This window comes from Gadus morhua, unplaced genomic scaffold (assembly GCF_902167405.1).
Source record: "Gadus morhua unplaced genomic scaffold, gadMor3.0, whole genome shotgun sequence".
Taxonomy (NCBI): Eukaryota; Metazoa; Chordata; class Actinopteri; order Gadiformes; family Gadidae; genus Gadus; species Gadus morhua.
In genome coordinates, this window is record NW_021963992.1 from 1 (window position 1) to 23,208 (window position 23,208).

A 23,208-nucleotide genomic window follows, 5' to 3' on the forward strand; every position below is an offset into this window, starting at 1 on the left:
AAATTAAAGAATATATTGAAGAAAAATAGGGCAGATACTCAGATTGGGGAGATATGGGAGAAAGTGAAGAATAAGATTAAATCAATAAGCATTTGGTACAGTAAGAAAAGAAAAGTGAAAATGATGAAGAAAGAGAAGGAGTTGAGGGAAAGACTGAGGGTAGAGCTGAGTAAAGCAGAGAATGAAGAAGGTTACAGCATGGAGAATTATATAGAGGTAAAGATGGAACTTCAGAGATATGAGGCAGAGAAATGTAGAGGAGCAATTTTACGGAGCAAAGCTAAATATGCGCTGGAGGGAGAAAGGTGCACAGCGTATTTTCTGGGCCTAGAAAAAGCAAACAAAGCAGGACATATATACACGAAATCAGGAAAAAGGAGGGGGAGGTAGTAGCAGACTATGTGGCCATACTGGAGAGGGTGCAAGAGTTTTATGGGGAGTTATATCAGAGAGGTGGATTAGAGGAGGACAGTATAGTGGAGGTACTGGATAGTGTCGAAAGCAAGCTGAGTGTGGACGATAGTAAATGGTGTGACAGAGAGATAAGTAGGATGGAGGTGATGGAGGCGATAGAGGGGCTGAAAAGCGGGAAGAGTCCTGGGAGTGATGGGATAGGGATTGAATTTTATAAAGTATATAAGGAGCAGATGGCATCAATTTTAGTAGAGGTATTCAGGGAGACTGAGAAAACAGGGATAGTGCAGGGTAGGATGGTAGAAGGTGTGATTACCTTAGTTTTTAAGAAGAAAGGAAGTAAACTAGACTTGCAGAATTATAGGCCTATAAGTCTGCTAAATGTAGATTACAAAATTCTGGCCAAGGTGTTGGCTAACAGAATAAAACGAGTGATAGGGGATATAATCAAAACATCTCAAAGTTACAGTATACCAGGTAGGGATATAGCTGACACAATAGCGACAGTTAGGGATACAATAGAATTCATGAAGAGAGACGGAACAGGGGGAATAGTGTTAGCTATAGATTGGAATAAAGCATTTGATAGGGTGGAGCATGAGTTTTTATTTAGATTACTGGTGAGATTTGGATTTGGAGAGAGATTAGTGGGGTGGGTCAGGAGGTTGTACGAGGGTGCAAGGAGCTGTGTCAAAGTAAATGGAGTGCTGACTGACAGATTTTGTCTTGGGAGATCGATAAGGCAGGGATGTCCCCTATCGGCGTTGCTCTATGCCATTTCGGCAGAGCCCCTGGCCTTACTAATTAAAAACGACGCAAGAGTTCAGGGCATACAACTACCATCTGGGAGCATACATACAATAAATCAATATGCAGACGACACAACAATAACGGTGAGGGATGGGAACAGTGTGAAAAGGGTGCTAGAATTGGCAGAGATATATGGGAGAGCGTCGGGCGCTAGAATAAATAAAGAAAAATCAGAAATAATGTATATAGGTAACATAGAGAGAGAGGGAGTAGGTTTAAGGGTGCAGGATAGGTATATTAAAGTGTTGGGCATATATTTAGGTGTTGAAACTAAAGAGGCAACTGAGACAACATGGACAGGAGTTATCAACAAAATAAAAACTGTATGTGGGAGGTGGAAGGCAAGGAAGCTCAGGTTAAAGGGAAAGGTTACAGTGGTTAATAGTTTGCTACTATCAGGCTATGTGTATGTGTTGTCTGTATTAGAAATGCCAATATGGGTTAAGAACGACCTTAACAAAATTGTGTGTGATTTTATATGGGAGGGGAAAGGAGTTAAGATTGCACATGGGACACTGGTGGGAAAAAGGTGTGAAGGAGGGCTGAATTTATTAGATATAGAAACAAAAAAGACAGCATTAAGGATTAAAACGGTGAAGAAATATATTGTGGGAGGATATAAATATGGGTGGAAGGATTTTATGGAGAAATATATGAATGATGTGGGTGGCATAGGACAGTATGTGTGGTACATGGGCCTAAAACAGTCAATGACGATAACCATACCAGAATTTTATAGGGAGGTCTTTGAAGCCTGGAGGAAATTCTTACCTAAGATGCAATATGAATGTGAGAGGATACTACGTTGGTAAAACTGCCCCTGTTTTTAAACGAAAAAATTAAACACAATGGCAAAACATTATATGAGCCAAAATTCATAGAAGGAGGGATTAGACAAATAAAGGACATCATTTATGAGGTCATCCCAGGATTCTTAAGAAATAATTGCATATATGATCAGGTATGTGACCTGGAGGGGATGGATAATAGAGAGAAAATAAATAAAATATATGAAAAGATTAAAACCAGTATACCCTTAGAGTGGGCCAGGATCATACAAAGTGAATGTGTGGTGAAGGGAGAGACAAGTATGCCTGAGCTATATGTGATGGAGAATGGGAAAAAGATTAAAATGGGAGAAATGAGTGTGAAGAAAGTATACAGATGGTTGATAGTGGATGTGATGAAGGAGCCGGCAGCTGAGAAAGTGTGGAGCAGAGTGTTTGTGGGTTTGAATGTAAAGAAAATATGGTCAAATATGGGGATAAGGTATAATAGTATAGAGTGTGAGAACAACGATTTCTTGATCAGACACAATAGGATTTATACAAACGTGGTGCTAAATAAGATTAATAATGATGTAAATGTGATGTGTGATGTTTGCAAAAGTGGTCATGAGAGCTTTTTACATTATTTTTTGGACTGTGGGGAGTTAGTTGATTTCTTTGAGTTTTTGAAAGAACTGTTGAAAGATAACTGGGCTGCTGAGTTGGACTTGGAGGGAGGGTGGAGGACATTGTTTTTGTTTGGCACGTTTGAAAAAAGAATAGACGTTAATTTTTGTTTAATGAATTTTGTTTTGAGTCATGCCAGACTCGCGGTCGTCTGCAGGAGGAACTACGCACACTTTGAGGGGCGGAAAGTGAAAATAAAAATGTTGTTTAAATCAATAATGAAAAGAGATGTGAACTTAATGTATAAGTATGGAGGGGAGAAGGCGGAACATTTCTTTTTGAGTGGGAGTAAATTAGTCTTTGAAGGGAGGGAGGGGAGATTTTGTTTAACTGGTGAAAAGACTGGGGCATGCAGATTGATCTGTATTTTCTGATTTGGCGCAACATTTGTGCTGTCTTCATTAGGATTAAGTGATGTGGGAAGGATAAGGGAAGGGGATTAAGTTGGGTGTGTAAAAGTTTTTTTTCTCAGAGGATGTATGTAAATAATACTCTGTTATCGGTTGCTGTAAATGTGTGAACTGGAAAATAATAAAAAAAGATAAAAAAAAAAAAAAAAGGGCACGCCCGATCTCGTCTGATCTCGGAAGCTAAGCAGGGTCGGGCCTGGTTAGTACTTGGATGGGTGACCGCCTGGGAATACCAGGTGCTGTAAGCATTATACTATTTCAACTCGAGCTCATTGGATGCAATGGCCTACCGTGCGCTGATCTTTAGCGCCCACTGTTTTGGAGAATTTAAGCAACATACAGACTCTGACGACGTCTCCTCAAACTCTATTTGTGAAACATGTGGACAGTGTAGTGACGTAGTAGAGAGCTGCAATGACGGCGGTCCACCTTAGTCCATCCCAGGTTTTGCAACGCTACGTTTCTTCAAAAGATCACGCAAACGATGACGCCCAAGCAGTGTAATGCATTGCGTTCAAATATGTTGCTCTGAGTCTGGAATAACGTATTCATTCATTCATTATGGATCTAATCATTGTTTCTGTACAAGTCCCGTCTCTGGCCACGGCAGCGCTCTCACTCCTTACGTCCTCCCCCTGTATAAAAGCTAATATGGTCAAGTCTATAATTGCTTACGGCCATACCACCTTAGGCACGCCCGATCTCGTCTGATCTCGGAAGCTAAGCAGGGTCGGGCCTGGTTAGTACTTGGATGGGTGACCGCCTGGGAATACCAGGTGCTGTAAGCATTATACTATTTCAACTCGAGCTCATTGGATGCAATGGCCTACCGTGCGCTGATCTTTAGCGCCCACTGTTTTGGAGAATTTAAGCAACATACAGACTCTGACGACGTCTCCTCAAACTCTATTTGTGAAACTTGTGGACAGTGTAGTGACGTAGTAGAGAGCTGCAATGACGGCGGTCCACCTTAGTCCATCCCAGGTTTTGCAACGCTACGTTTCTTCAAAAGATCACGCAAACGATGACGCCCAAGCAGTGTAATGCATTGCGTTCAAATATGTTGCTCTGAGTCTGGAATAACGTATTCATTCATTCATTATGGATCTAATCATTGTTTCTGTACAAGTCCCGTCTCTGGCCACGGCAGCGCTCTCACTCCTTACGTCCTCCCCCTGTATAAAAGCTAATATGGTCAAGTCTATAATTGCTTACGGCCATACCACCTTAGGCACGCCCGATTTCGTCTGATCTCGGAAGCTAAGCAGGGTCGGGCCTGGTTAGTACTTGGATGGGTGACCGCCTGGGAATACCAGGTGCTGTAAGCATTATACTATTTCAACTCGAGCTCATTGGATGCAATGGCCTACCGTGCGCTGATCTTTAGCGCCCACTGTTTTGGAGAATTTAAGCAACATACAGACTCTGACGACGTCTCCTCAAACTCTATTTGTGAAACATGTGGACAGTGTAGTGACGTAGTAGAGAGCTGCAATGACGGCGGTCCACCTTAGTCCATCCCAGGTTTTGCAACGCTACGTTTCTTCAAAAGATCACGCAAACGATGACGCCCAAGCAGTGTAATGCATTGCGTTCAAATATGTTGCTCTGAGTCTGGAATAACGTATTCATTCATTCATTATGGATCTAATCATTGTTTCTGTACAAGTCCCGTCTCTGGCCACGGCAGCGCTCTCACTCCTTACGTCCTCCCCCTGTATAAAAAGCTAATATGGTCAAGTCTATAATTGCTTACGGCCATACCACCTGAGGCACGCCCGATCTCGTCTGATCTCGGAAGCTAAGCAGGGTCGGGCCTGGTTAGTACTTGGATGGGTGACCGCCTGGGAATACCAGGTGCTGTAAGCATTATACTATTTCAACTCGAGCTCATTGGATGCAATGGCCCTACCGTGCGCTGATCTTTAGCGCCCACTGTTTTGGAGAATTTAAGCAACATACAGACTCTGACGACGTCTCCTCAAACTCTATTTGTGAAACTTGTGGACAGTGTAGTGACGTAGTAGAGAGCTGCAATGACGGCGGTCCACCTTAGTCCATCCCAGGTTTTGCAACGCTACGTTTCTTCAAAAGATCACGCAAACGATGACGCCCAAGCAGTGTAATGCATTGCGTTCAAATATGTTGCTCTGAGTCTGGAATAACGTATTCATTCATTCATTATGGATCTAATCATTGTTTCTGTACAAGTCCCGTCTCTGGCCACGGCAGCGCTCTCACTCCTTACGTCCTCCCCCTGTATAAAAGCTAATATGGTCAAGTCTATAATTGCTTACGGCCATACCACCTTAGGCACGCCCGATCTCGTCTGATCTCGGAAGCTAAGCAGGGTCGGGCCTGGTTAGTACTTGGATGGGTGACCGCCTGGGAATACCAGGTGCTGTAAGCATTATACTATTTCAACTCGAGCTCATTGGATTCAATGGCCTACCGTGCGCTGATCTTTAGCGCCCACTGTTTTAGAGAATTTAAGCAACATACAGACTCTGACGACGTCTCCTCAAACTCTATTTGTGAAACATGTGGACAGTGTAGTGACGTAGTAGAGAGCTGCAATGACGGCGGTCCACCTTAGTCCATCCCAGGTTTTGCAACGCTACGTTTCTTCAAAAGATCACGCAAACGATGACGCCCAAGCAGTGTAATGCATTGCGTTCAAATATGTTGCTCTGAGTCTGGAATAACGTATTCATTCATTCATTATGGATCTAATCATTGTTTCTGTACAAGTCCCGTCTCTGGCCACGGCAGCGCTCTCACTCCTTACGTCCTCCCCCTGTATAAAAGCTTACATGGTCAAGTCTATAAATGCTTACGGCCATACCACCATAGGCACGCCCGATCTCGTCTGATCTCGGAAGCTAAGCAGGGTCGGGCCTGGTTAGTACTTGAATGGGTGACCGCCTGGGAATACCAGGTGCTGTAAGCATTATACTATTTCAACTCGAGCTCATTGGATGCAATGGCCTACCGTGCGCTGATCTTTAGCGCCCACTGTTTTGGAGAATTTAAGCAACATACAGACTCTGACGACGTCTCCTCAAACTCTATTTGTGAAACATGTGGACAGTGTAGTGACGTAGTAGAGAGCTGCAATGACGGCGGTCCACCTTAGTCCATCCCAGGTTTGCAACGCTACGTTTCTTCAAAAGATCACGCAAACGATGACGCCCAAGCAGTGTAATGCATTGCGTTCAAATATGTAACTCTGAGTCTGGAATAACGTATTCATTTATTCATTATGGATCTAATCATTGTTTCTGTACAAGTCCCGTCTCTGGCCACGGCAGCGCTCTCACTCCTTACGTCCTCCTCCTGTATAAAAGCTAATATGGTCAAGTCTATAAATGCTTGCGGCCATACCACCTTAGGCACGCCCGATCTCGTCTGATCTCGGAAGCTAAGCAGGGTCGGGCCTGGTTAGTACTTGGATGGGTGACCGCCTGGGAATACCAGGTGCTGTAAGCATTATACTATTTCAACTCGAGCTCATTGGATGCAATGGCCTACCGTGCGCTGATCTTTAGCGCCCACTGTTTTGGAGAATTTAAGCAACATACAGACTCTGACGACGTCTCCTCAAACTCTATTTGTGAAACATGTGGACAGTGTAGTGACGTAGTAGAGAGCTGCAATGACGGCTGTGGTAACCCGAGGGCAATAATGCACGCACACTTGTAACTCCGTTTAACGTCTTTACTGAAAACATGCTCACAGCATAACAGTCCAAGTCACGAGGCCGACAGGAGGAGAGCAATCCCTAGCACCCCCCGGTGGGGAAACCTGGTATAAGCACTAAGGTTCCGGAGTGCCGGATATAAATGAGTGCAACACTAGTTCAGTCTATAACACTTCTCCCCCTTTAAGTAAACACTTATAATACGGTTAACCAAACAAACTGAAATTGCATGAATGTCCCCTTATAAAGTACAGAAATGATATTGCACTAAAACCAACTTAAATCACATCCCAACTTCACAATTTTAACAACAGGCAAACAACAACATTTTACATCAACAACATTTGGAAATGCACAACAATTTTCTTTTCACATAAGGCAACAACAACCTGTATGGCCTAACACACTTTTTTTTTTTTTTTTTTAAACAGTTCAGCCTCTCTGGAGGCTTGTGTTGCCGCTCTGACCTTCTCGGTGCAACAGTAGAGTCCACAGACTGGGTAACAGAGTTTGCTGCACTGGGAGGAATTGGGGCAGGGGCAGGTGAGGCAGTTTGCTCAGACAGACCATCCGAGGGCCGCAACAGTCCATCAATGCACACAGGTGCAACACAGTCCATAGAGCTGCTCACACTGTCCTTGTGCGAAAAACTCTGAGACCCCTTCTCCTCTGCATCGGTGCGGACACGCACATGATCTTGGTGCCTACGAACCTGCCTGCCATCCAACAAGTCAACCACAAAAGAGACTGGACCAGACTGGCGGTGAATAACTCCTGGCAGCCACTTTGAGCCACTGGCAAAGTTCTTGACATACACACAGTCCCCCTGCTGTAAAAACCGCTCTCTTGCATGTTGGTCCCGTCTCACTTTTTGGTTGTCCTGTGATCGGGCAACTTTTGCTCCTACATCCGGGCGAAGGAGGTCCAGATGAGATTTGGGCTTTCTCCCCAGCAACATCTCCGCTGGAGGCAAACCCGTGGTTGTGTGCGGAGTAATCCGATACTGGAATAAGAAACGTGCCAGCTTCGTCTCCAGCGTGTGCCCCGTCATTTTCCGCAGTCCATCTTTCAGCGTCTCAACAGCACGTTCTGCCAAACCGTTGGAAGCAGGATGGTACGGTGCAGTCAGGATATGTCGGATTCCATTTTTCTCAACAAACTCTTTGAAAACTTCACTGGTGAAAGTGGGCCCGTTGTCACTGACAACTGTATCTGGTAACCCGTGGGTGGCAAAGATGCTTCTGAGCGTGTCAGTGGTAACTGGGGCTGTGATATTGACATGATGTGTGCTTCCATCCACTTAGAATGAGCGTCCATCAGCACCAGGAACATGTGACCCATAAACGGACCAGCGAAATCCAGGTGGAGCCTGGACCACGGACGTGCCGGCCACTCCCATGGGTGGAGAGGAGCAGGTGCGGGCATCTTCTGGTTACTTTGACACTGTGAACATGCTTTTACCTTTTCTTCCAAAGCACCGTCCATCCCAGGCCACCACACAAACGACCTGGCGAGGCTCTTCATCCTCGACACCCCGGGGTGAGCTTCATGCAGCACTTCCGTTATCTGAGCCCGTCCTGCAGGAGGAATAATCACCCTGGAGCCCCAGAGAATACAGCCATCCAGCACACTTAGCTCCAACTGACGCTTGACATAGGGCTTGAGCTCCTCTTGTCCAACTGCTACTGGCCAGCCCTGCAACAGCCATCTCTTGACTTGTGACAGCACCGGGTCTCTTTCAGTCCACTGTTTGATTTGCTTTGCTGTCACCGGAGAGTCAGACAGCCTGTCCAACAAAAACACAGTCTCTGGAAGAAGGTTAGTTTGGCTCGGTGACTCTGGGAGGGGAAGACGGCTGAACGCGTCTGCGTTTGCATTTTCACTTCCTGCTTTAAACACAATGTGATACTGATACGCTGACAAAGTTAATGCCCAGCGCTGCACTCTTGCTGACGCCATGGGTGAAATACCCTTAGTCTCACTAAACAGGCCCAGCAAGGGCTTATGGTCGGTAAAAATGGTAAATGGGCGACCATACAGGTACTGGTGGAAACCGTTTCACAGCAAAAACTACAGCTAGCCCCTCTTTCTCTAGCTGCGAGTAACCCTTTCTGCTGATGTGAGAGTGCGAGACACGTACCCAATAGGCTTTTCATCCCCGTCCTCCATACTGTGCGAAAGGACCGCCCCCACGCCATAGGGTGATGCATCACAGGATAACACAACTTCTTTGTCTGGGTCAAAGTGCACGAGTAGCGTTGCTGAGTGCAACAGTTCTTTTACCTGCTGAAAAGCTGTCTCTTGAGCTTGTTGCCAATTCCAGGAACAGTCCTTTGTGTAGCAGCTGATACAGGGGGGCGAGCACAGTGGAGAGTTCAGGCAAGAACTTCCCATAATAGTTCACTAAGCCCAAGAAAGACCTGAGCTCTGCCAATTCTTTGGAGAAGGAGCCTCCTTTATCGCCCTCACCTTCTCTGTCATGGGGGAAAGACCCTGAGCGGAAATCCTGTGACCCAGGTAGGTGACACTTGGAGCCTGGAAAACACATTTACTGCGTTTTAAACGCAGCCCAGCCTCCTTCATTCTCTTTAGCACCTGGTCGAGGTTCCGCAGATGCTCCTCTTCTGTTTTACCAGTCACCAAAATGTCGTCTAGGTAGACAGCAACATGGGGAATGTTCTGCAGGAGGTTGTCCATGGTGCGTTGAAAAATGGATGGGCTGGACGCGACGCCGAAAACCAGACGGTTGTACTTGAACAGCCCCTTGTGGGTGTTGACGGTCACATATTGTTTAGAGTCCTCATCCAGCAACAGCTGTTGGTACGCGTGACTCATGTCCAGTTTTGTAAATGTTTGTCCTCCTGCCAGTGTGGCGAACAAATCCTCAACTCGTGGCAGGGGATAAGTGTCAAGTTGTGAGGTTTGGTTAATTGTCATTTTGTAATCACCACATATCCGCACCTCACCATCCTCTTTCAGCACCGGCACAATCGGGGCTGCCCAGTCAGAGAACTCCACAGGTTCAATAACACCTGACCGCTGCAGCCTGTCCAACTCCGCTTCCACCTTAGCCTTCATGGCGTATGGCACTGTGCGTGGTTTGCAAAAACGTGGCTTTGCGTTGGGGTCCACGGTTAACTTCACCGTTGTGCCGCGGAGGGTGCCGAGCTCATCCTTAAAAACGTCTGCATGCTTTGATAGAATGTCTCCCACCACTCTCATGTGCATGATTTCCCCCCAATTGAGGCGGATTTTCTTTAGGAGGTCCCTTCCAATCAGACTAGGTCCCTCCCCGTCTACCACTAACAGCTTCACTGTAACAGACTGGCCTTCATACATCACGTCTACTTCTATAGCTCCAAGTAGAGGAATGCACTCACCGGTGTATTGTCTCAGTCTGATGTTAGTCTTTCTTAAAGCAGGCGCTTTCCCAGAGCCCCACAACCTTGAGTATGTGGTTTGACTTATCACCGAAACTGAGGCACCCGTGTCCACCTCCATCGTCAGCTCTTTTCCGTTTATGTGCAGTGTTGCGCAGATCGGGTCTGCCCGGGGTCCACTCAGGTCAATATTAAACATGTTAAAAGAACACTGCTCCTCCGGCTCTTCACTCTGCACATGATGCGTTTTCATTTGGGGTTTTGACTCCCACTCCTTTTTCCATGGCTTTTTAGCACCTCTGCACTTCTTCGCTATGTGCCCTTTTTCTGGCAGTTATGGCAAGCGGCATCTTTAAAACCACAGTCATTAGCAAGATGCGCTCCCCCACACCGGTAACACTCAACTGACGTCATCGGCTTGCCCCTCCCGTCTTTAAACAGACGGTGAACGGCGCCCTGTGGTACACTTGCGTTAGCTGCTTGAATGTCTTTAGAGTTGATAGCTGCCGTTTCCATTGCATGAGCAATCTCCAACGCTTTCTTGAAAGTTAGCGTGACTTCACCTAGCAATCGGCGCTGAATGCTGTCATTGTTGATACCACAGACTAACCTGTCCCGTAGCATGTCGTCAAGCACCGGTCCAAACTCACAATATTCCGACAGCTGTCTCAGCTCCGCCACGAATGTAGCAACTGAAACTTCAGCTTTGCGTGAATGCGTGTGGAACTTGAAGCGCTGAACAATCACTGACGGCCTGGGGTTGTGATGCTCCTGCACCAGCTTCACCAGCTCTTCGAATGATAGTTCGCCTGGCTTCCGTGGCGTTGCTAAGTTGCGTATCAACTTGTACGTCTTGGCACCGCACGCACTGAGGAGAATCGATCTTTTCCTTTCCGCCCCCACAATGTTATTCGCCAGGAAAAAGTGCTCCAGTCTCTCGACATATTCAATCCAGTCACCATCCAGCTCGACGAATTCAGTGAGCGTGCCGACCGTGGCAGTAGCCATGCTGCAATCGAAAACTACACGGAAACTTCTTCTTCGACACTAACTACCCAGTTCTCCGTCATCTATGTTTTAATCCTCGTCGCCAAAAGTGTGGTAACCCGAGGGCAATAATGCACGCACACTTGTAACTCCGTTTAACGTCTTTACTGAAAACATGCTCACAGCATAACAGTCCAAGTCACGAGGCCGACAGGAGGAGAGCAATCCCTAGCACCCCCCGGTGGGGAAACCTGGTATAAGCACTAAGGTTCCGGAGTGCCGGATATAAATGAGTGCAACACTAGTTCAGTCTATAACAACGGCGGTCCACCTTAGTCCATCCCAGGTTTTGCAACGCTACGTTTCTTCAAAAGATCACGCAAACGATGACGCCCAAGCAGTGTAATGCATTGCGTTCAAATATGTAACTCTGAGTCTGGAATAACGTATTCATTCATTCATTATGGATCTAATCATTGTTTCTGTACAAGTCCCGTCTCTGGCCACGGCAGCGCTCTCACTCCTTACGTCCTCCCCCTGTATAAAAGCTAATATGGTCAAGTCTATAATTGCTTACGGCCATACCACCTTAGGCACGCCCGATCTCGTCTGATCTCGGAAGCTAAGCAGGGTCGGGCCTGGTTAGTACTTGGATGGGTGACCGCCTGGGAATACCAGGTGCTGTAAGCATTATACTTTTTCAACTCGAGCTCATTGGATGCAATGGCCTACCGTGCGCTGATCTTTAGCGCCCACTGTTTTGGAGAATTTAAGCAACATACAGACTCTGACGACGTCTCCTCAAACTCTATTTGTGAAACATGTGGACAGTGTAGTGACGTAGCAGAGAGCTGCAATGACGGCGGTCCACCTTAGTCCATCCCAGGTTTTGCAACGCTACGTTTCTTCAAAAGATCACGCAAACGATGACGCCCAAGCAGTGTAATGCATTGCGTTCAAATATGTAACTCTGAGTCTGGAATAACGTATTCATTCATTCATTATGGATCTAATCATTGTTTCTGTACAAGTCCCGTCTCTGGCCACGGCAGCGCTCTCACTCCTTACGTCCTCCCCCTGTATAAAAGCTAATATGGTCAAGTCTATAATTGCTTACGGCCATACCACCTTAGGCACGCCCGATCTCGTCTGATCTCGGAAGCTAAGCAGGGTCGGGCCTGGTTAGTACTTGGATGGGTGACCGCCTGGGAATACCAGGTGCTGTAAGCATTATACTTTTTCAACTCGAGCTCATTGGATGCAATGGCCTACCGTGCGCTGATCTTTAGCGCCCACTGTTTTGGAGAATTTAAGCAACATACAGACTCTGACGACGTCTCCTCAAACTCTATTTGTGAAACATGTGGACAGTGTAGTGACGTAGCAGAGAGCTGCAATGACGGCGGTCCACCTTAGTCCATCCCAGGTTTTGCAACGCTACGTTTCTTCAAAAGATCACGCAAACGATGACGCCCAAGCAGTGTAATGCATTGCGTTCAAATATGTAACTCTGAGTCTGGAATAACGTATTCATTCATTCATTATGGATCTAATCATTGTTTCTGTACAAGTCCCGTCTCTGGCCACGGCAGCGCTCTCACTCCTTACGTCCTCCCCCTGTATAAAAGCTAATATGGTCAAGTCTATAATTGCTTACGGCCATACCACCTTAGGCACGCCCGATCTCGTCTGATCTCGGAAGCTAAGCAGGGTCGGGCCTGGTTAGTACTTGGATGGGTGACCGCCTGGGAATACCAGGTGCTGTAAGCATTATACTTTTTCAACTCGAGCTCATTGGATGCAATGGCCTACCGTGCGCTGATCTTTAGCGCCCACTGTTTTGGAGAATTTAAGCAACATACAGACTCTGACGACGTCTCCTCAAACTCTATTTGTGAAACATGTGGACAGTGTAGTGACGTAGCAGAGAGCTGCAATGACGGCGGTCCACCTTAGTCCATCCCAGGTTTTGCAACGCTACGTTTCTTCAAAAGATCACGCAAACGATGACGCCCAAGCAGTGTAATGCATTGCGTTCAAATATGTAACTCTGAGTCTGGAATAACGTATTCATTCATTCATTATGGATCTAATCATTGTTTCTGTACAAGTCCCGTCTCTGGCCACGGCAGCGCTCTCACTCCTTACGTCCTCCCCCTGTATAAAAGCTAATATGGTCAAGTCTATAAATGCTTACGGCCATACCACCTTAGGCACGCCCGATCTCGTCTGATCTCGGAAGCTAAGCAGGGTCGGGCCTGGTTAGTACTTGGATGGGTGACCGCCTGGGAATACCAGGTGCTGTAAGCATTATACTTTTTCAACTCGAGCTCATTGGATGCAATGGCCTACCGTGCGCTGATCTTTAGCGCCCACTGTTTTGGAGAATTTAAGCAACATACAGACTCTGACGACGTCTCCTCAAACTCTATTTGTGAAACATGTGGACAGTGTAGTGACGTAGCAGAGAGCTGCAATGACGGCGGTCCACCTTAGTCCATCCCAGGTTTTGCAACGCTACGTTTCTTCAAAAGATCACGCAAACGATGACGCCCAAGCAGTGTAATGCATTGCGTTCAAATATGTTACTCTGAGTCTGGAATAACGTATTCATTCATTCATTATGGATCTAATCATTGTTTCTGTACAAGTCCCGTCTCTGGCCACGGCAGCGCTCTCACTCCTTACGTCCTCCCCCTGTATAAAAGCTAATATGGTCAAGTCTATAAATGCTTACGGCCATACCACCTTAGGCACGCCCGATCTCGTCTGATCTCGGAAGCTAAGCAGGGTCGGGCCTGGTTAGTACTTGGATGGGTGACCGCCTGGGAATACCAGGTGCTGTAAGCATTATACTTTTTCAACTCGAGCTCATTGGATGCAATGGCCTACCGTGCGCTGATCTTTAGCGCCCACTGTTTTGGAGAATTTAAGCAACATACAGACTCTGACGACGTCTCCTCAAACTCTATTTGTGAAACATGTGGACAGTGTAGTGACGTAGCAGAGAGCTGCAATGACGGCGGTCCACCTTAGTCCATCCCAGGTTTTGCAACGCTACGTTTCTTCAAAAGATCACGCAAACGATGACGCCCAAGCAGTGTAATGCATTGCGTTCAAATATGTAACTCTGAGTCTGGAATAACGTATTCATTCATTCATTATGGATCTAATCATTGTTTCTGTACAAGTCCCGTCTCTGGCCACGGCAGCGCTCTCACTCCTTACGTCCTCCCCCTGTATAAAAGCTAATATGGTCAAGTCTATAATTGCTTACGGCCATACCACCTTAGGCACGCCCGATCTCGTCTGATCTCGGAAGCTAAGCAGGGTCGGGCCTGGTTAGTACTTGGATGGGTGACCGCCTGGGAATACCAGGTGCTGTAAGCATTATACTTTTTCAACTCGAGCTCATTGGATGCAATGGCCTACCGTGCGCTGATCTTTAGCGCCCACTGTTTTGGAGAATTTAAGCAACATACAGACTCTGACGACGTCTCCTCAAACTCTATTTGTGAAACATGTGGACAGTGTAGTGACGTAGCAGAGAGCTGCAATGACGGCGGTCCACCTTAGTCCATCCCAGGTTTTGCAACGCTACGTTTCTTCAAAAGATCACGCAAACGATGACGCCCAAGCAGTGTAATGCATTGCGTTCAAATATGTAACTCTGAGTCTGGAATAACGTATTCATTCATTCATTATGGATCTAATCATTGTTTCTGTACAAGTCCCGTCTCTGGCCACGGCAGCGCTCTCACTCCTTACGTCCTCCCCCTGTATAAAAGCTAATATGGTCAAGTCTATAAATGCTTACGGCCATACCACCTTAGGCACGCCCGATCTCGTCTGATCTCGGAAGCTAAGCAGGGTCGGGCCTGGTTAGTACTTGGATGGGTGACCGCCTGGGAATACCAGGTGCTGTAAGCATTATACTTTTTCAACTCGAGCTCATTGGATGCAATGGCCTACCGTGCGCTGATCTTTAGCGCCCACTGTTTTGGAGAATTTAAGCAACATACAGACTCTGACGACGTCTCCTCAAACTCTATTTGTGAAACATGTGGACAGTGTAGTGACGTAGCAGAGAGCTGCAATGACGGCGGTCCACCTTAGTCCATCCCAGGTTTTGCAACGCTACGTTTCTTCAAAAGATCACGCAAACGATGACGCCCAAGCAGTGTAATGCATTGCGTTCAAATATGTAACTCTGAGTCTGGAATAACGTATTCATTCATTCATTATGGATCTAATCATTGTTTCTGTACAAGTCCCGTCTCTGGCCACGGCAGCGCTCTCACTCCTTACGTCCTCCCCCTGTATAAAAGCTAATATGGTCAAGTCTATAATTGCTTACGGCCATACCACCTTAGGCACGCCCGATCTCGTCTGATCTCGGAAGCTAAGCAGGGTCGGGCCTGGTTAGTACTTGGATGGGTGACCGCCTGGGAATACCAGGTGCTGTAAGCATTATACTTTTTCAACTCGAGCTCATTGGATGCAATGGCCTACCGTGCGCTGATCTTTAGCGCCCACTGTTTTGGAGAATTTAAGCAACATACAGACTCTGACGACGTCTCCTCAAACTCTATTTGTGAAACATGTGGACAGTGTAGTGACGTAGCAGAGAGCTGCAATGACGGCGGTCCACCTTAGTCCATCCCAGGTTTTGCAACGCTACGTTTCTTCAAAAGATCACGCAAACGATGACGCCCAAGCAGTGTAATGCATTGCGTTCAAATATGTAACTCTGAGTCTGGAATAACGTATTCATTCATTCATTATGGATCTAATCATTGTTTCTGTACAAGTCCCGTCTCTGGCCACGGCAGCGCTCTCACTCCTTACGTCCTCCCCCTGTATAAAAGCTAATATGGTCAAGTCTATAATTGCTTACGGCCATACCACCTTAGGCACGCCCGATCTCGTCTGATCTCGGAAGCTAAGCAGGGTCGGGCCTGGTTAGTACTTGGATGGGTGACCGCCTGGGAATACCAGGTGCTGTAAGCATTATACTTTTTCAACTCGAGCTCATTGGATGCAATGGCCTACCGTGCGCTGATCTTTAGCGCCCACTGTTTTGGAGAATTTAAGCAACATACAGACTCTGACGACGTCTCCTCAAACTCTATTTGTGAAACATGTGGACAGTGTAGTGACGTAGCAGAGAGCTGCAATGACGGCGGTCCACCTTAGTCCATCCCAGGTTTTGCAACGCTACGTTTCTTCAAAAGATCACGCAAACGATGACGCCCAAGCAGTGTAATGCATTGCGTTCAAATATGTAACTCTGAGTCTGGAATAACGTATTCATTCATTCATTATGGATCTAATCATTGTTTCTGTACAAGTCCCGTCTCTGGCCACGGCAGCGCTCTCACTCCTTACGTCCTCCCCCTGTATAAAAGCTAATATGGTCAAGTCTATAATTGCTTACGGCCATACCACCTTAGGCACGCCCGATCTCGTCTGATCTCGGAAGCTAAGCAGGGTCGGGGCTGGTTAGTACTTGGATGGGTGACCGCCTGGGAATACCAGGTGCTGTAAGCATTATACTTTTTCAACTCGAGCTCATTGGATGCAATGGCCTACCGTGCGCTGATCTTTAGCGCCCACTGTTTTGGAGAATTTAAGCAACATACAGACTCTGACGACGTCTCCTCAAACTCTATTTGTGAAACATGTGGACAGTGTAGTGACGTAGCAGAGAGCTGCAATGACGGCGGTCCACCTTAGTCCATCCCAGGTTTTGCAACGCTACGTTTCTTCAAAAGATCACGCAAACGATGACGCCCAAGCAGTGTAATGCATTGCGTTCAAATATGTAACTCTGAGTCTGGAATAACGTATTCATTCATTCATTATGGATCTAATCATTGTTTCTGTACAAGTCCCGTCTCTGGCCACGGCAGCGCTCTCACTCCTTACGTCCTCCCCCTGTATAAAAGCTAATATGGTCAAGTCTATAAATTGCTTACGGCCATACCACCTTAGGCACGCCCGATCTCGTCTGATCTCGGAAGCTAAGCAGGGTCGGGCCTGGTTAGTACTTGGATGGGTGACCGCCTGGGAATACCAGGTGCTGTAAGCATTATACTATTTCAACTCGAGCTCATTGGATGCAATGGCCTACCGTGCGCTGATCTTTAGCGCCCACTGTTTTGGAGAATTTAAGCAACATACAGACTCTGACGACGTCTCCTCAAACTCTATTTGTGAAACATGTGGACAGTGTAGTGACGTAGCAGAGAGCTGCAATGACGGCGGTCCACCTCAGTCCATCCCAGGTTTTGCAACGCTACGTTTCTTCAAAAGATCACGCAAACGATGACGCCCAAGCAGTGTAATGCATTGCGTTCAAATATGTAACTCTGAGTCTGGAATAACGTATTCATTCATTCATTATGGATCTAATCATTGTTTCTGTACAAGTCCCGTCTCTGGCCACGGCAGCGCTCTCACTCCTTACGTCCTCCCCCTGTATAAAAGCTAATATGGTCAAGTCTATAATTGCTTACGGCCATACCACCTTAGGCACGCCCGATCTCGTCTGATCTCGGAAGCTAAGCAGGGTCGGGCCTGGTTAGTACTTGGATGGGTGACCGCCTGGGAATACCAGGTGCTGTAAGCATTATACTTTTTCAACTCGAGCTCATTGGATGCAATGGCCTACCGTGCGCTGATCTTTAGCGCCCACTGTTTTGGAGAATTTAAGCAACATACAGACTCTGACGACGTCTCCTCAAACTCTATTTGTGAAACATGTGGACAGTGTAGTGACGTAGCAGAGAGCTGCAATGACGGCGGTCCACCTTAGTCCATCCCAGGTTTTGCAACGCTACGTTTCTTCAAAAGATCACGCAAACGATGACGCCCAAGCAGTGTAATGCATTGCGTTCAAATATGTAACTCTGAGTCTGGAATAACGTATTCATTCATTCATTATGGATCTAATCATTGTTTCTGTACAAGTCCCGTCTCTGGCCACGGCAGCGCTCTCACTCCTTACGTCCTCCCCCTGTATAAAAGCTAATATGGTCAAGTCTATAATTGCTTACGGCCATACCACCTTAGGCACGCCCGATCTCGTCTGATCTCGGAAGCTAAGCAGGGTCGGGCCTGGTTAGTACTTGGATGGGTGACCGCCTGGGAATACCAGGTGCTGTAAGCATTATACTTTTTCAACTCGAGCTCATTGGATGCAATGGCCTACCGTGCGCTGATCTTTAGCGCCCACTGTTTTGGAGAATTTAAGCAACATACAGACTCTGACGACGTCTCCTCAAACTCTATTTGTGAAACATGTGGACAGTGTAGTGACGTAGCAGAGAGCTGCAATGACGGCGGTCCACCTTAGTCCATCCCAGGTTTTGCAACGCTACGTTTCTTCAAAAGATCACGCAAACGATGACGCCCAAGCAGTGTAATGCATTGCGTTCAAATATGTAACTCTGAGTCTGGAATAACGTATTCATTCATTCATTATGGATCTAATCATTGTTTCTGTACAAGTCCCGTCTCTGGCCACGGCAGCGCTCTCACTCCTTACGTCCTCCCCCTGTATAAAAGCTAATATGGTCAAGTCTATAATTGCTTACGGCCATACCACCTTAGGCACGCCCGATCTCGTCTGATCTCGGAAGGTAAGCAGGGTCGGGCCTGGTTAGTACTTGGATGGGTGACCGCCTGGGAATACCAGGTGCTGTAAGCATTATACTTTTTCAACTCGAGCTCATTGGATGCAATGGCCTACCGTGCGCTGATCTTTAGCGCCCACTGTTTTGGAGAATTTAAGCAACATACAGACTCTGACGACGTCTCCTCAAACTCTATTTGTGAAACATGTGGACAGTGTAGTGACGTAGCAGAGAGCTGCAATGACGGCGGTCCACCTTAGTCCATCCCAGGTTTTGCAACGCTACGTTTCTTCAAAAGATCACGCAAACGATGACGCCCAAGCAGTGTAATGCATTGCGTTCAAATATGTAACTCTGAGTCTGGAATAACGTATTCATTCATTCATTATGGATCTAATCATTGTTTCTGTACAAGTCCCGTCTCTGGCCACGGCAGCGCTCTCACTCCTTACGTCCTCCCCCTGTATAAAAGCTAATATGGTCAAGTCTATAAATGCTTACGGCCATACCACCTTAGGCACGCCCGATCTCGTCTGATCTCGGAAGCTAAGCAGGGTAGGGCCTGGTTAGTACTTGGATGGGTGACCGCCTGGGAATACCAGGTGCTGTAAGCATTATACTTTTTCAACTCGAGCTCATTGGATGCAATGGCCTACCGTGCGCTGATCTTTAGCGCCCACTGTTTTGGAGAATTTAAGCAACATACAGACTCTGACGACGTCTCCTCAAACTCTATTTGTGAAACATGTGGACAGTGTAGTGACGTAGCAGAGAGCTGCAATGACGGCGGTCCACCTTAGTCCATCCCAGGTTTTGCAACGCTACGTTTCTTCAAAAGATCACGCAAACGATGACGCCCAAGCAGTGTAATGCATTGCGTTCAAATATGTAACTCTGAGTCTGGAATAACGTATTCATTCATTCATTATGGATCTAATCATTGTTTCTGTACAAGTCCCGTCTCTGGCCACGGCAGCGCTCTCACTCCTTACGTCCTCCCCCTGTATAAAAGCTAATATGGTCAAGTCTATAAATTGCTTACGGCCATACCACCTTAGGCACGCCCGATCTCGTCTGATCTCGGAAGCTAAGCAGGGTCGGGCCTGGTTAGTACTTGGATGGGTGACCGCCTGGGAATACCAGGTGCTGTAAGCATTATACTTTTTCAACTCGAGCTCATTGGATGCAATGGCCTACCGTGCGCTGATCTTTAGCGCCCACTGTTTTGGAGAATTTAAGCAACATACAGACTCTGACGACGTCTCCTCAAACTCTATTTGTGAAACATGTGGACAGTGTAGTGACGTAGCAGAGAGCTGCAATGACGGCGGTCCACCTTAGTCCATCCCAGGTTTTGCAACGCTACGTTTCTTCAAAAGATCACGCAAACGATGACGCCCAAGCAGTGTAATGCATTGCGTTCAAATATGTAACTCTGAGTCTGGAATAACGTATTCATTCATTCATTATGGATCTAATCATTGTTTCTGTACAAGTCCCGTCTCTGGCCACGGCAGCGCTCTCACTCCTTACGTCCTCCCCCTGTATAAAAGCTAATATGGTCAAGTCTATAATTGCTTACGGCCATACCACCTTAGGCACGCCCGATCTCGTCTGATCTCGGAAGCTAAGCAGGGTCGGGCCTGGTTAGTACTTGGATGGGTGACCGCCTGGGAATACCAGGTGCTGTAAGCATTATACTTTTTCAACTCGAGCTCATTGGATGCAATGGCCTACCGTGCGCTGATCTTTAGCGCCCACTGTTTTGGAGAATTTAAGCAACATACAGACTCTGACGACGTCTCCTCAAACTCTATTTGTGAAACATGTGGACAGTGTAGTGACGTAGCAGAGAGCTGCAATGACGGCGGTCCACCTTAGTCCATCCCAGGTTTTGCAACGCTACGTTTCTTCAAAAGATCACGCAAACGATGACGCCCAAGCAGTGTAATGCATTGCGTTCAAATATGTAACTCTGAGTCTGGAATAACGTATTCATTCATTCATTATGGATCTAATCATTGTTTCTGTACAAGTCCCGTCTCTGGCCACGGCAGCGCTCTCACTCCTTACGTCCTCCCCCTGTATAAAAGCTAATATGGTCAAGTCTATAAATTGCTTACGGCCATACCACCTTAGGCACGCCCGATCTCGTCTGATCTCGGAAGCTAAGCAGGGTCGGGCCTGGTTAGTACTTGGATGGGTGACCGCCTGGGAATACCAGGTGCTGTAAGCATTATACTTTTTCAACTCGAGCTCATTGGATGCAATGGCCTACCGTGCGCTGATCTTTAGCGCCCACTGTTTTGGAGAATTTAAGCAACATACAGACTCTGACGACGTCTCCTCAAACTCTATTTGTGAAACATGTGGACAGTGTAGTGACGTAGCAGAGAGCTGCAATGACGGCGGTCCACCTTAGTCCATCCCAGGTTTTGCAACGCTACGTTTCTTCAAAAGATCACGCAAACGATGACGCCCAAGCAGTGTAATGCATTGCGTTCAAATATGTAACTCTGAGTCTGGAATAACGTATTCATTCATTCATTATGGATCTAATCATTGTTTCTGTACAAGTCCCGTCTCTGGCCACGGCAGCGCTCTCACTCCTTACGTCCTCCCCCTGTATAAAAGCTAATATGGTCAAGTCTATAATTGCTTACGGCCATACCACCTTAGGCACGCCCGATCTCGTCTGATCTCGGAAGCTAAGCAGGGTCGGGCCTGGTTAGTACTTGGATGGGTGACCGCCTGGGAATACCAGGTGCTGTAAGCATTATACTTTTTCAACTCGAGCTCATTGGATGCAGTGGCCTACCGTGCGCTGATCTTTAGCGCCCACTGTTTTGGAGAATTTAAGCAACATACAGACTCTGACGACGTCTCCTCAAACTCTATTTGTGAAACATGTGGACAGTGTAGTGACGTAGCAGAGAGCTGCAATGACGGCGGTCCACCTTAGTCCATCCCAGGTTTTGCAACGCTACGTTTCTTCAAAAGATCACGCAAACGATGACGCCCAAGCAGTGTAATGCATTGCGTTCAAATATGTAACTCTGAGTCTGGAATAACGTATTCATTCATTCATTATGGATCTAATCATTGTTTCTGTACAAGTCCCGTCTCTGGCCACGGCAGCGCTCTCACTCCTTACGTCCTCCCCCTGTATAAAAGCTAATATGGTCAAGTCTATAATTGCTTACGGCCATACCACCTTAGGCACGCCCGATCTCGTCTGATCTCGGAAGCTAAGCAGGGTCGGGCCTGGTTAGTACTTGGATGGGTGACCGCCTGGGAATACCAGGTGCTGTAAGCATTATACTTTTTCAACTCGAGCTCATTGGATGCAATGGCCTACCGTGCGCTGATCTTTAGCGCCCACTGTTTTGGAGAATTTAAGCAACATACAGACTCTGACGACGTCTCCTCAAACTCTATTTGTGAAACATGTGGACAGTGTAGTGACGTAGCAGAGAGCTGCAATGACGGCGGTCCACCTTAGTCCATCCCAGGTTTTGCAACGCTACGTTTCTTCAAAAGATCACGCAAACGATGACGCCCAAGCAGTGTAATGCATTGCGTTCAAATATGTAACTCTGAGTCTGGAATAACGTATTCATTTATTCATTATGGATCTAATCATTGTTTCTGTACAAGTCCCGTCTCTGGCCACGGCAGCGCTCTCACTCCTTACGTCCTCCCCCTGTATAAAAGCTAATATGGTCAAGTCTATAATGCTTACGGCCATACCACCTTAGGCACGCCCGATCTCGTCTGATCTCGGAAGCTAAGCAGGGTCGGGCCTGGTTAGTACTTGGATGGGTGACCGCCTGGGAATACCAGGTGCTGTAAGCATTATACTTTTTCAACTCGAGCTCATTGGATGCAATGGCCTACCGTGCGCTGATCTTTAGCGCCCACTGTTTTGGAGAATTTAAGCAACATACAGACTCTGACGACGTCTCCTCAAACTCTATTTGTGAAACATGTGGACAGTGTAGTGACGTAGCAGAGAGCTGCAATGACGGCGGTCCACCTTAGTCCATCCCAGGTTTTGCAACGCTACGTTTCTTCAAAAGATCACGCAAACGATGACGCCCAAGCAGTGTAATGCATTGCGTTCAAATATGTAACTCTGAGTCTGGAATAACGTATTCATTCATTCATTATGGATCTAATCATTGTTTCTGTACAAGTCCCGTCTCTGGCCACGGCAGCGCTCTCACTCCTTACGTCCTCCCCCTGTATAAAAGCTAATATGGTCAAGTCTATAAATGCTTACGGCCATACCACCTTAGGCACGCCCGATCTCGTCTGATCTCGGAAGCTAAGCAGGGTCGGGCCTGGTTAGTACTTGGATGGGTGACCGCCTGGGAATACCAGGTGCTGTAAGCATTATACTTTTTCAACTCGAGC

General features: G+C 46.9%; 1 protein-coding gene and 28 non-coding genes across 29 annotated transcripts; 28 read left to right on the forward strand and 1 right to left on the reverse strand.

Moving 5' to 3' along the window:
- The first annotated feature begins 3,757 nt into the window (after positions 1 to 3,757).
- Positions 3,758 to 3,876, forward strand: LOC115538600 (5S ribosomal RNA). Its single transcript, XR_003975430.1, has one exon. It is a non-coding gene; the product is annotated as a 5S ribosomal RNA (ribosomal RNA).
- Positions 3,877 to 4,297: 421 nt separating this feature from the next.
- LOC115538634 (5S ribosomal RNA) lies at positions 4,298 to 4,416 on the forward strand. The gene has a single exon (XR_003975464.1). It is a non-coding gene; the product is annotated as a 5S ribosomal RNA (ribosomal RNA).
- A 422-nt stretch (positions 4,417 to 4,838) lies between these two features.
- Positions 4,839 to 4,957, forward strand: LOC115538638 (5S ribosomal RNA). The gene has a single exon (XR_003975468.1). It is a non-coding gene; the product is annotated as a 5S ribosomal RNA (ribosomal RNA).
- Positions 4,958 to 5,379: 422 nt separating this feature from the next.
- Positions 5,380 to 5,498, forward strand: LOC115538611 (5S ribosomal RNA). The gene has a single exon (XR_003975441.1). It is a non-coding gene; the product is annotated as a 5S ribosomal RNA (ribosomal RNA).
- Positions 5,499 to 5,919: 421 nt separating this feature from the next.
- Positions 5,920 to 6,038, forward strand: LOC115538637 (5S ribosomal RNA). The gene has a single exon (XR_003975467.1). It is a non-coding gene; the product is annotated as a 5S ribosomal RNA (ribosomal RNA).
- A 420-nt stretch (positions 6,039 to 6,458) lies between these two features.
- Positions 6,459 to 6,577, forward strand: LOC115538628 (5S ribosomal RNA). Its single transcript, XR_003975458.1, has one exon. It is a non-coding gene; the product is annotated as a 5S ribosomal RNA (ribosomal RNA).
- Positions 6,578 to 6,771: 194 nt separating this feature from the next.
- LOC115538582 (uncharacterized protein K02A2.6-like) lies at positions 6,772 to 10,367 on the reverse strand. Its single transcript, XM_030350058.1, is given in 6 exon segments — positions 6,772 to 8,078; positions 8,081 to 8,840; positions 8,842 to 8,906; positions 8,909 to 9,125; positions 9,127 to 9,221; positions 9,224 to 10,367. Coding segments are annotated over 6 exon segments (3,237 nt in total). The 3' UTR covers positions 6,772 to 7,122.
- Positions 10,368 to 11,726: 1,359 nt separating this feature from the next.
- LOC115538622 (5S ribosomal RNA) lies at positions 11,727 to 11,845 on the forward strand. Its single transcript, XR_003975452.1, has one exon. It is a non-coding gene; the product is annotated as a 5S ribosomal RNA (ribosomal RNA).
- Positions 11,846 to 12,266: 421 nt separating this feature from the next.
- On the forward strand, positions 12,267 to 12,385 carry LOC115538633 (5S ribosomal RNA). Its single transcript, XR_003975463.1, has one exon. It is a non-coding gene; the product is annotated as a 5S ribosomal RNA (ribosomal RNA).
- Positions 12,386 to 12,806: 421 nt separating this feature from the next.
- LOC115538589 (5S ribosomal RNA) lies at positions 12,807 to 12,925 on the forward strand. Its single transcript, XR_003975420.1, has one exon. It is a non-coding gene; the product is annotated as a 5S ribosomal RNA (ribosomal RNA).
- A 421-nt stretch (positions 12,926 to 13,346) lies between these two features.
- LOC115538591 (5S ribosomal RNA) lies at positions 13,347 to 13,465 on the forward strand. Its single transcript, XR_003975421.1, has one exon. It is a non-coding gene; the product is annotated as a 5S ribosomal RNA (ribosomal RNA).
- Positions 13,466 to 13,886: 421 nt separating this feature from the next.
- LOC115538592 (5S ribosomal RNA) lies at positions 13,887 to 14,005 on the forward strand. The gene has a single exon (XR_003975422.1). It is a non-coding gene; the product is annotated as a 5S ribosomal RNA (ribosomal RNA).
- A 421-nt stretch (positions 14,006 to 14,426) lies between these two features.
- Positions 14,427 to 14,545, forward strand: LOC115538593 (5S ribosomal RNA). The gene has a single exon (XR_003975423.1). It is a non-coding gene; the product is annotated as a 5S ribosomal RNA (ribosomal RNA).
- A 421-nt stretch (positions 14,546 to 14,966) lies between these two features.
- On the forward strand, positions 14,967 to 15,085 carry LOC115538594 (5S ribosomal RNA). Its single transcript, XR_003975424.1, has one exon. It is a non-coding gene; the product is annotated as a 5S ribosomal RNA (ribosomal RNA).
- A 421-nt stretch (positions 15,086 to 15,506) lies between these two features.
- LOC115538595 (5S ribosomal RNA) lies at positions 15,507 to 15,625 on the forward strand. The gene has a single exon (XR_003975425.1). It is a non-coding gene; the product is annotated as a 5S ribosomal RNA (ribosomal RNA).
- A 421-nt stretch (positions 15,626 to 16,046) lies between these two features.
- On the forward strand, positions 16,047 to 16,165 carry LOC115538596 (5S ribosomal RNA). Its single transcript, XR_003975426.1, has one exon. It is a non-coding gene; the product is annotated as a 5S ribosomal RNA (ribosomal RNA).
- A 421-nt stretch (positions 16,166 to 16,586) lies between these two features.
- LOC115538586 (5S ribosomal RNA) lies at positions 16,587 to 16,705 on the forward strand. Its single transcript, XR_003975417.1, has one exon. It is a non-coding gene; the product is annotated as a 5S ribosomal RNA (ribosomal RNA).
- Positions 16,706 to 17,127: 422 nt separating this feature from the next.
- Positions 17,128 to 17,246, forward strand: LOC115538597 (5S ribosomal RNA). Its single transcript, XR_003975427.1, has one exon. It is a non-coding gene; the product is annotated as a 5S ribosomal RNA (ribosomal RNA).
- Positions 17,247 to 17,667: 421 nt separating this feature from the next.
- LOC115538598 (5S ribosomal RNA) lies at positions 17,668 to 17,786 on the forward strand. Its single transcript, XR_003975428.1, has one exon. It is a non-coding gene; the product is annotated as a 5S ribosomal RNA (ribosomal RNA).
- A 421-nt stretch (positions 17,787 to 18,207) lies between these two features.
- Positions 18,208 to 18,326, forward strand: LOC115538599 (5S ribosomal RNA). The gene has a single exon (XR_003975429.1). It is a non-coding gene; the product is annotated as a 5S ribosomal RNA (ribosomal RNA).
- Positions 18,327 to 18,747: 421 nt separating this feature from the next.
- Positions 18,748 to 18,866, forward strand: LOC115538631 (5S ribosomal RNA). Its single transcript, XR_003975461.1, has one exon. It is a non-coding gene; the product is annotated as a 5S ribosomal RNA (ribosomal RNA).
- Positions 18,867 to 19,287: 421 nt separating this feature from the next.
- On the forward strand, positions 19,288 to 19,406 carry LOC115538583 (5S ribosomal RNA). Its single transcript, XR_003975414.1, has one exon. It is a non-coding gene; the product is annotated as a 5S ribosomal RNA (ribosomal RNA).
- Positions 19,407 to 19,828: 422 nt separating this feature from the next.
- On the forward strand, positions 19,829 to 19,947 carry LOC115538601 (5S ribosomal RNA). Its single transcript, XR_003975431.1, has one exon. It is a non-coding gene; the product is annotated as a 5S ribosomal RNA (ribosomal RNA).
- A 421-nt stretch (positions 19,948 to 20,368) lies between these two features.
- Positions 20,369 to 20,487, forward strand: LOC115538602 (5S ribosomal RNA). The gene has a single exon (XR_003975432.1). It is a non-coding gene; the product is annotated as a 5S ribosomal RNA (ribosomal RNA).
- Positions 20,488 to 20,909: 422 nt separating this feature from the next.
- Positions 20,910 to 21,028, forward strand: LOC115538603 (5S ribosomal RNA). The gene has a single exon (XR_003975433.1). It is a non-coding gene; the product is annotated as a 5S ribosomal RNA (ribosomal RNA).
- Positions 21,029 to 21,449: 421 nt separating this feature from the next.
- On the forward strand, positions 21,450 to 21,568 carry LOC115538604 (5S ribosomal RNA). The gene has a single exon (XR_003975434.1). It is a non-coding gene; the product is annotated as a 5S ribosomal RNA (ribosomal RNA).
- Positions 21,569 to 21,989: 421 nt separating this feature from the next.
- LOC115538605 (5S ribosomal RNA) lies at positions 21,990 to 22,108 on the forward strand. Its single transcript, XR_003975435.1, has one exon. It is a non-coding gene; the product is annotated as a 5S ribosomal RNA (ribosomal RNA).
- Positions 22,109 to 22,528: 420 nt separating this feature from the next.
- Positions 22,529 to 22,647, forward strand: LOC115538606 (5S ribosomal RNA). The gene has a single exon (XR_003975436.1). It is a non-coding gene; the product is annotated as a 5S ribosomal RNA (ribosomal RNA).
- Positions 22,648 to 23,068: 421 nt separating this feature from the next.
- LOC115538607 (5S ribosomal RNA) lies at positions 23,069 to 23,187 on the forward strand. The gene has a single exon (XR_003975437.1). It is a non-coding gene; the product is annotated as a 5S ribosomal RNA (ribosomal RNA).
- Positions 23,188 to 23,208: the final 21 nt, after the last annotated feature.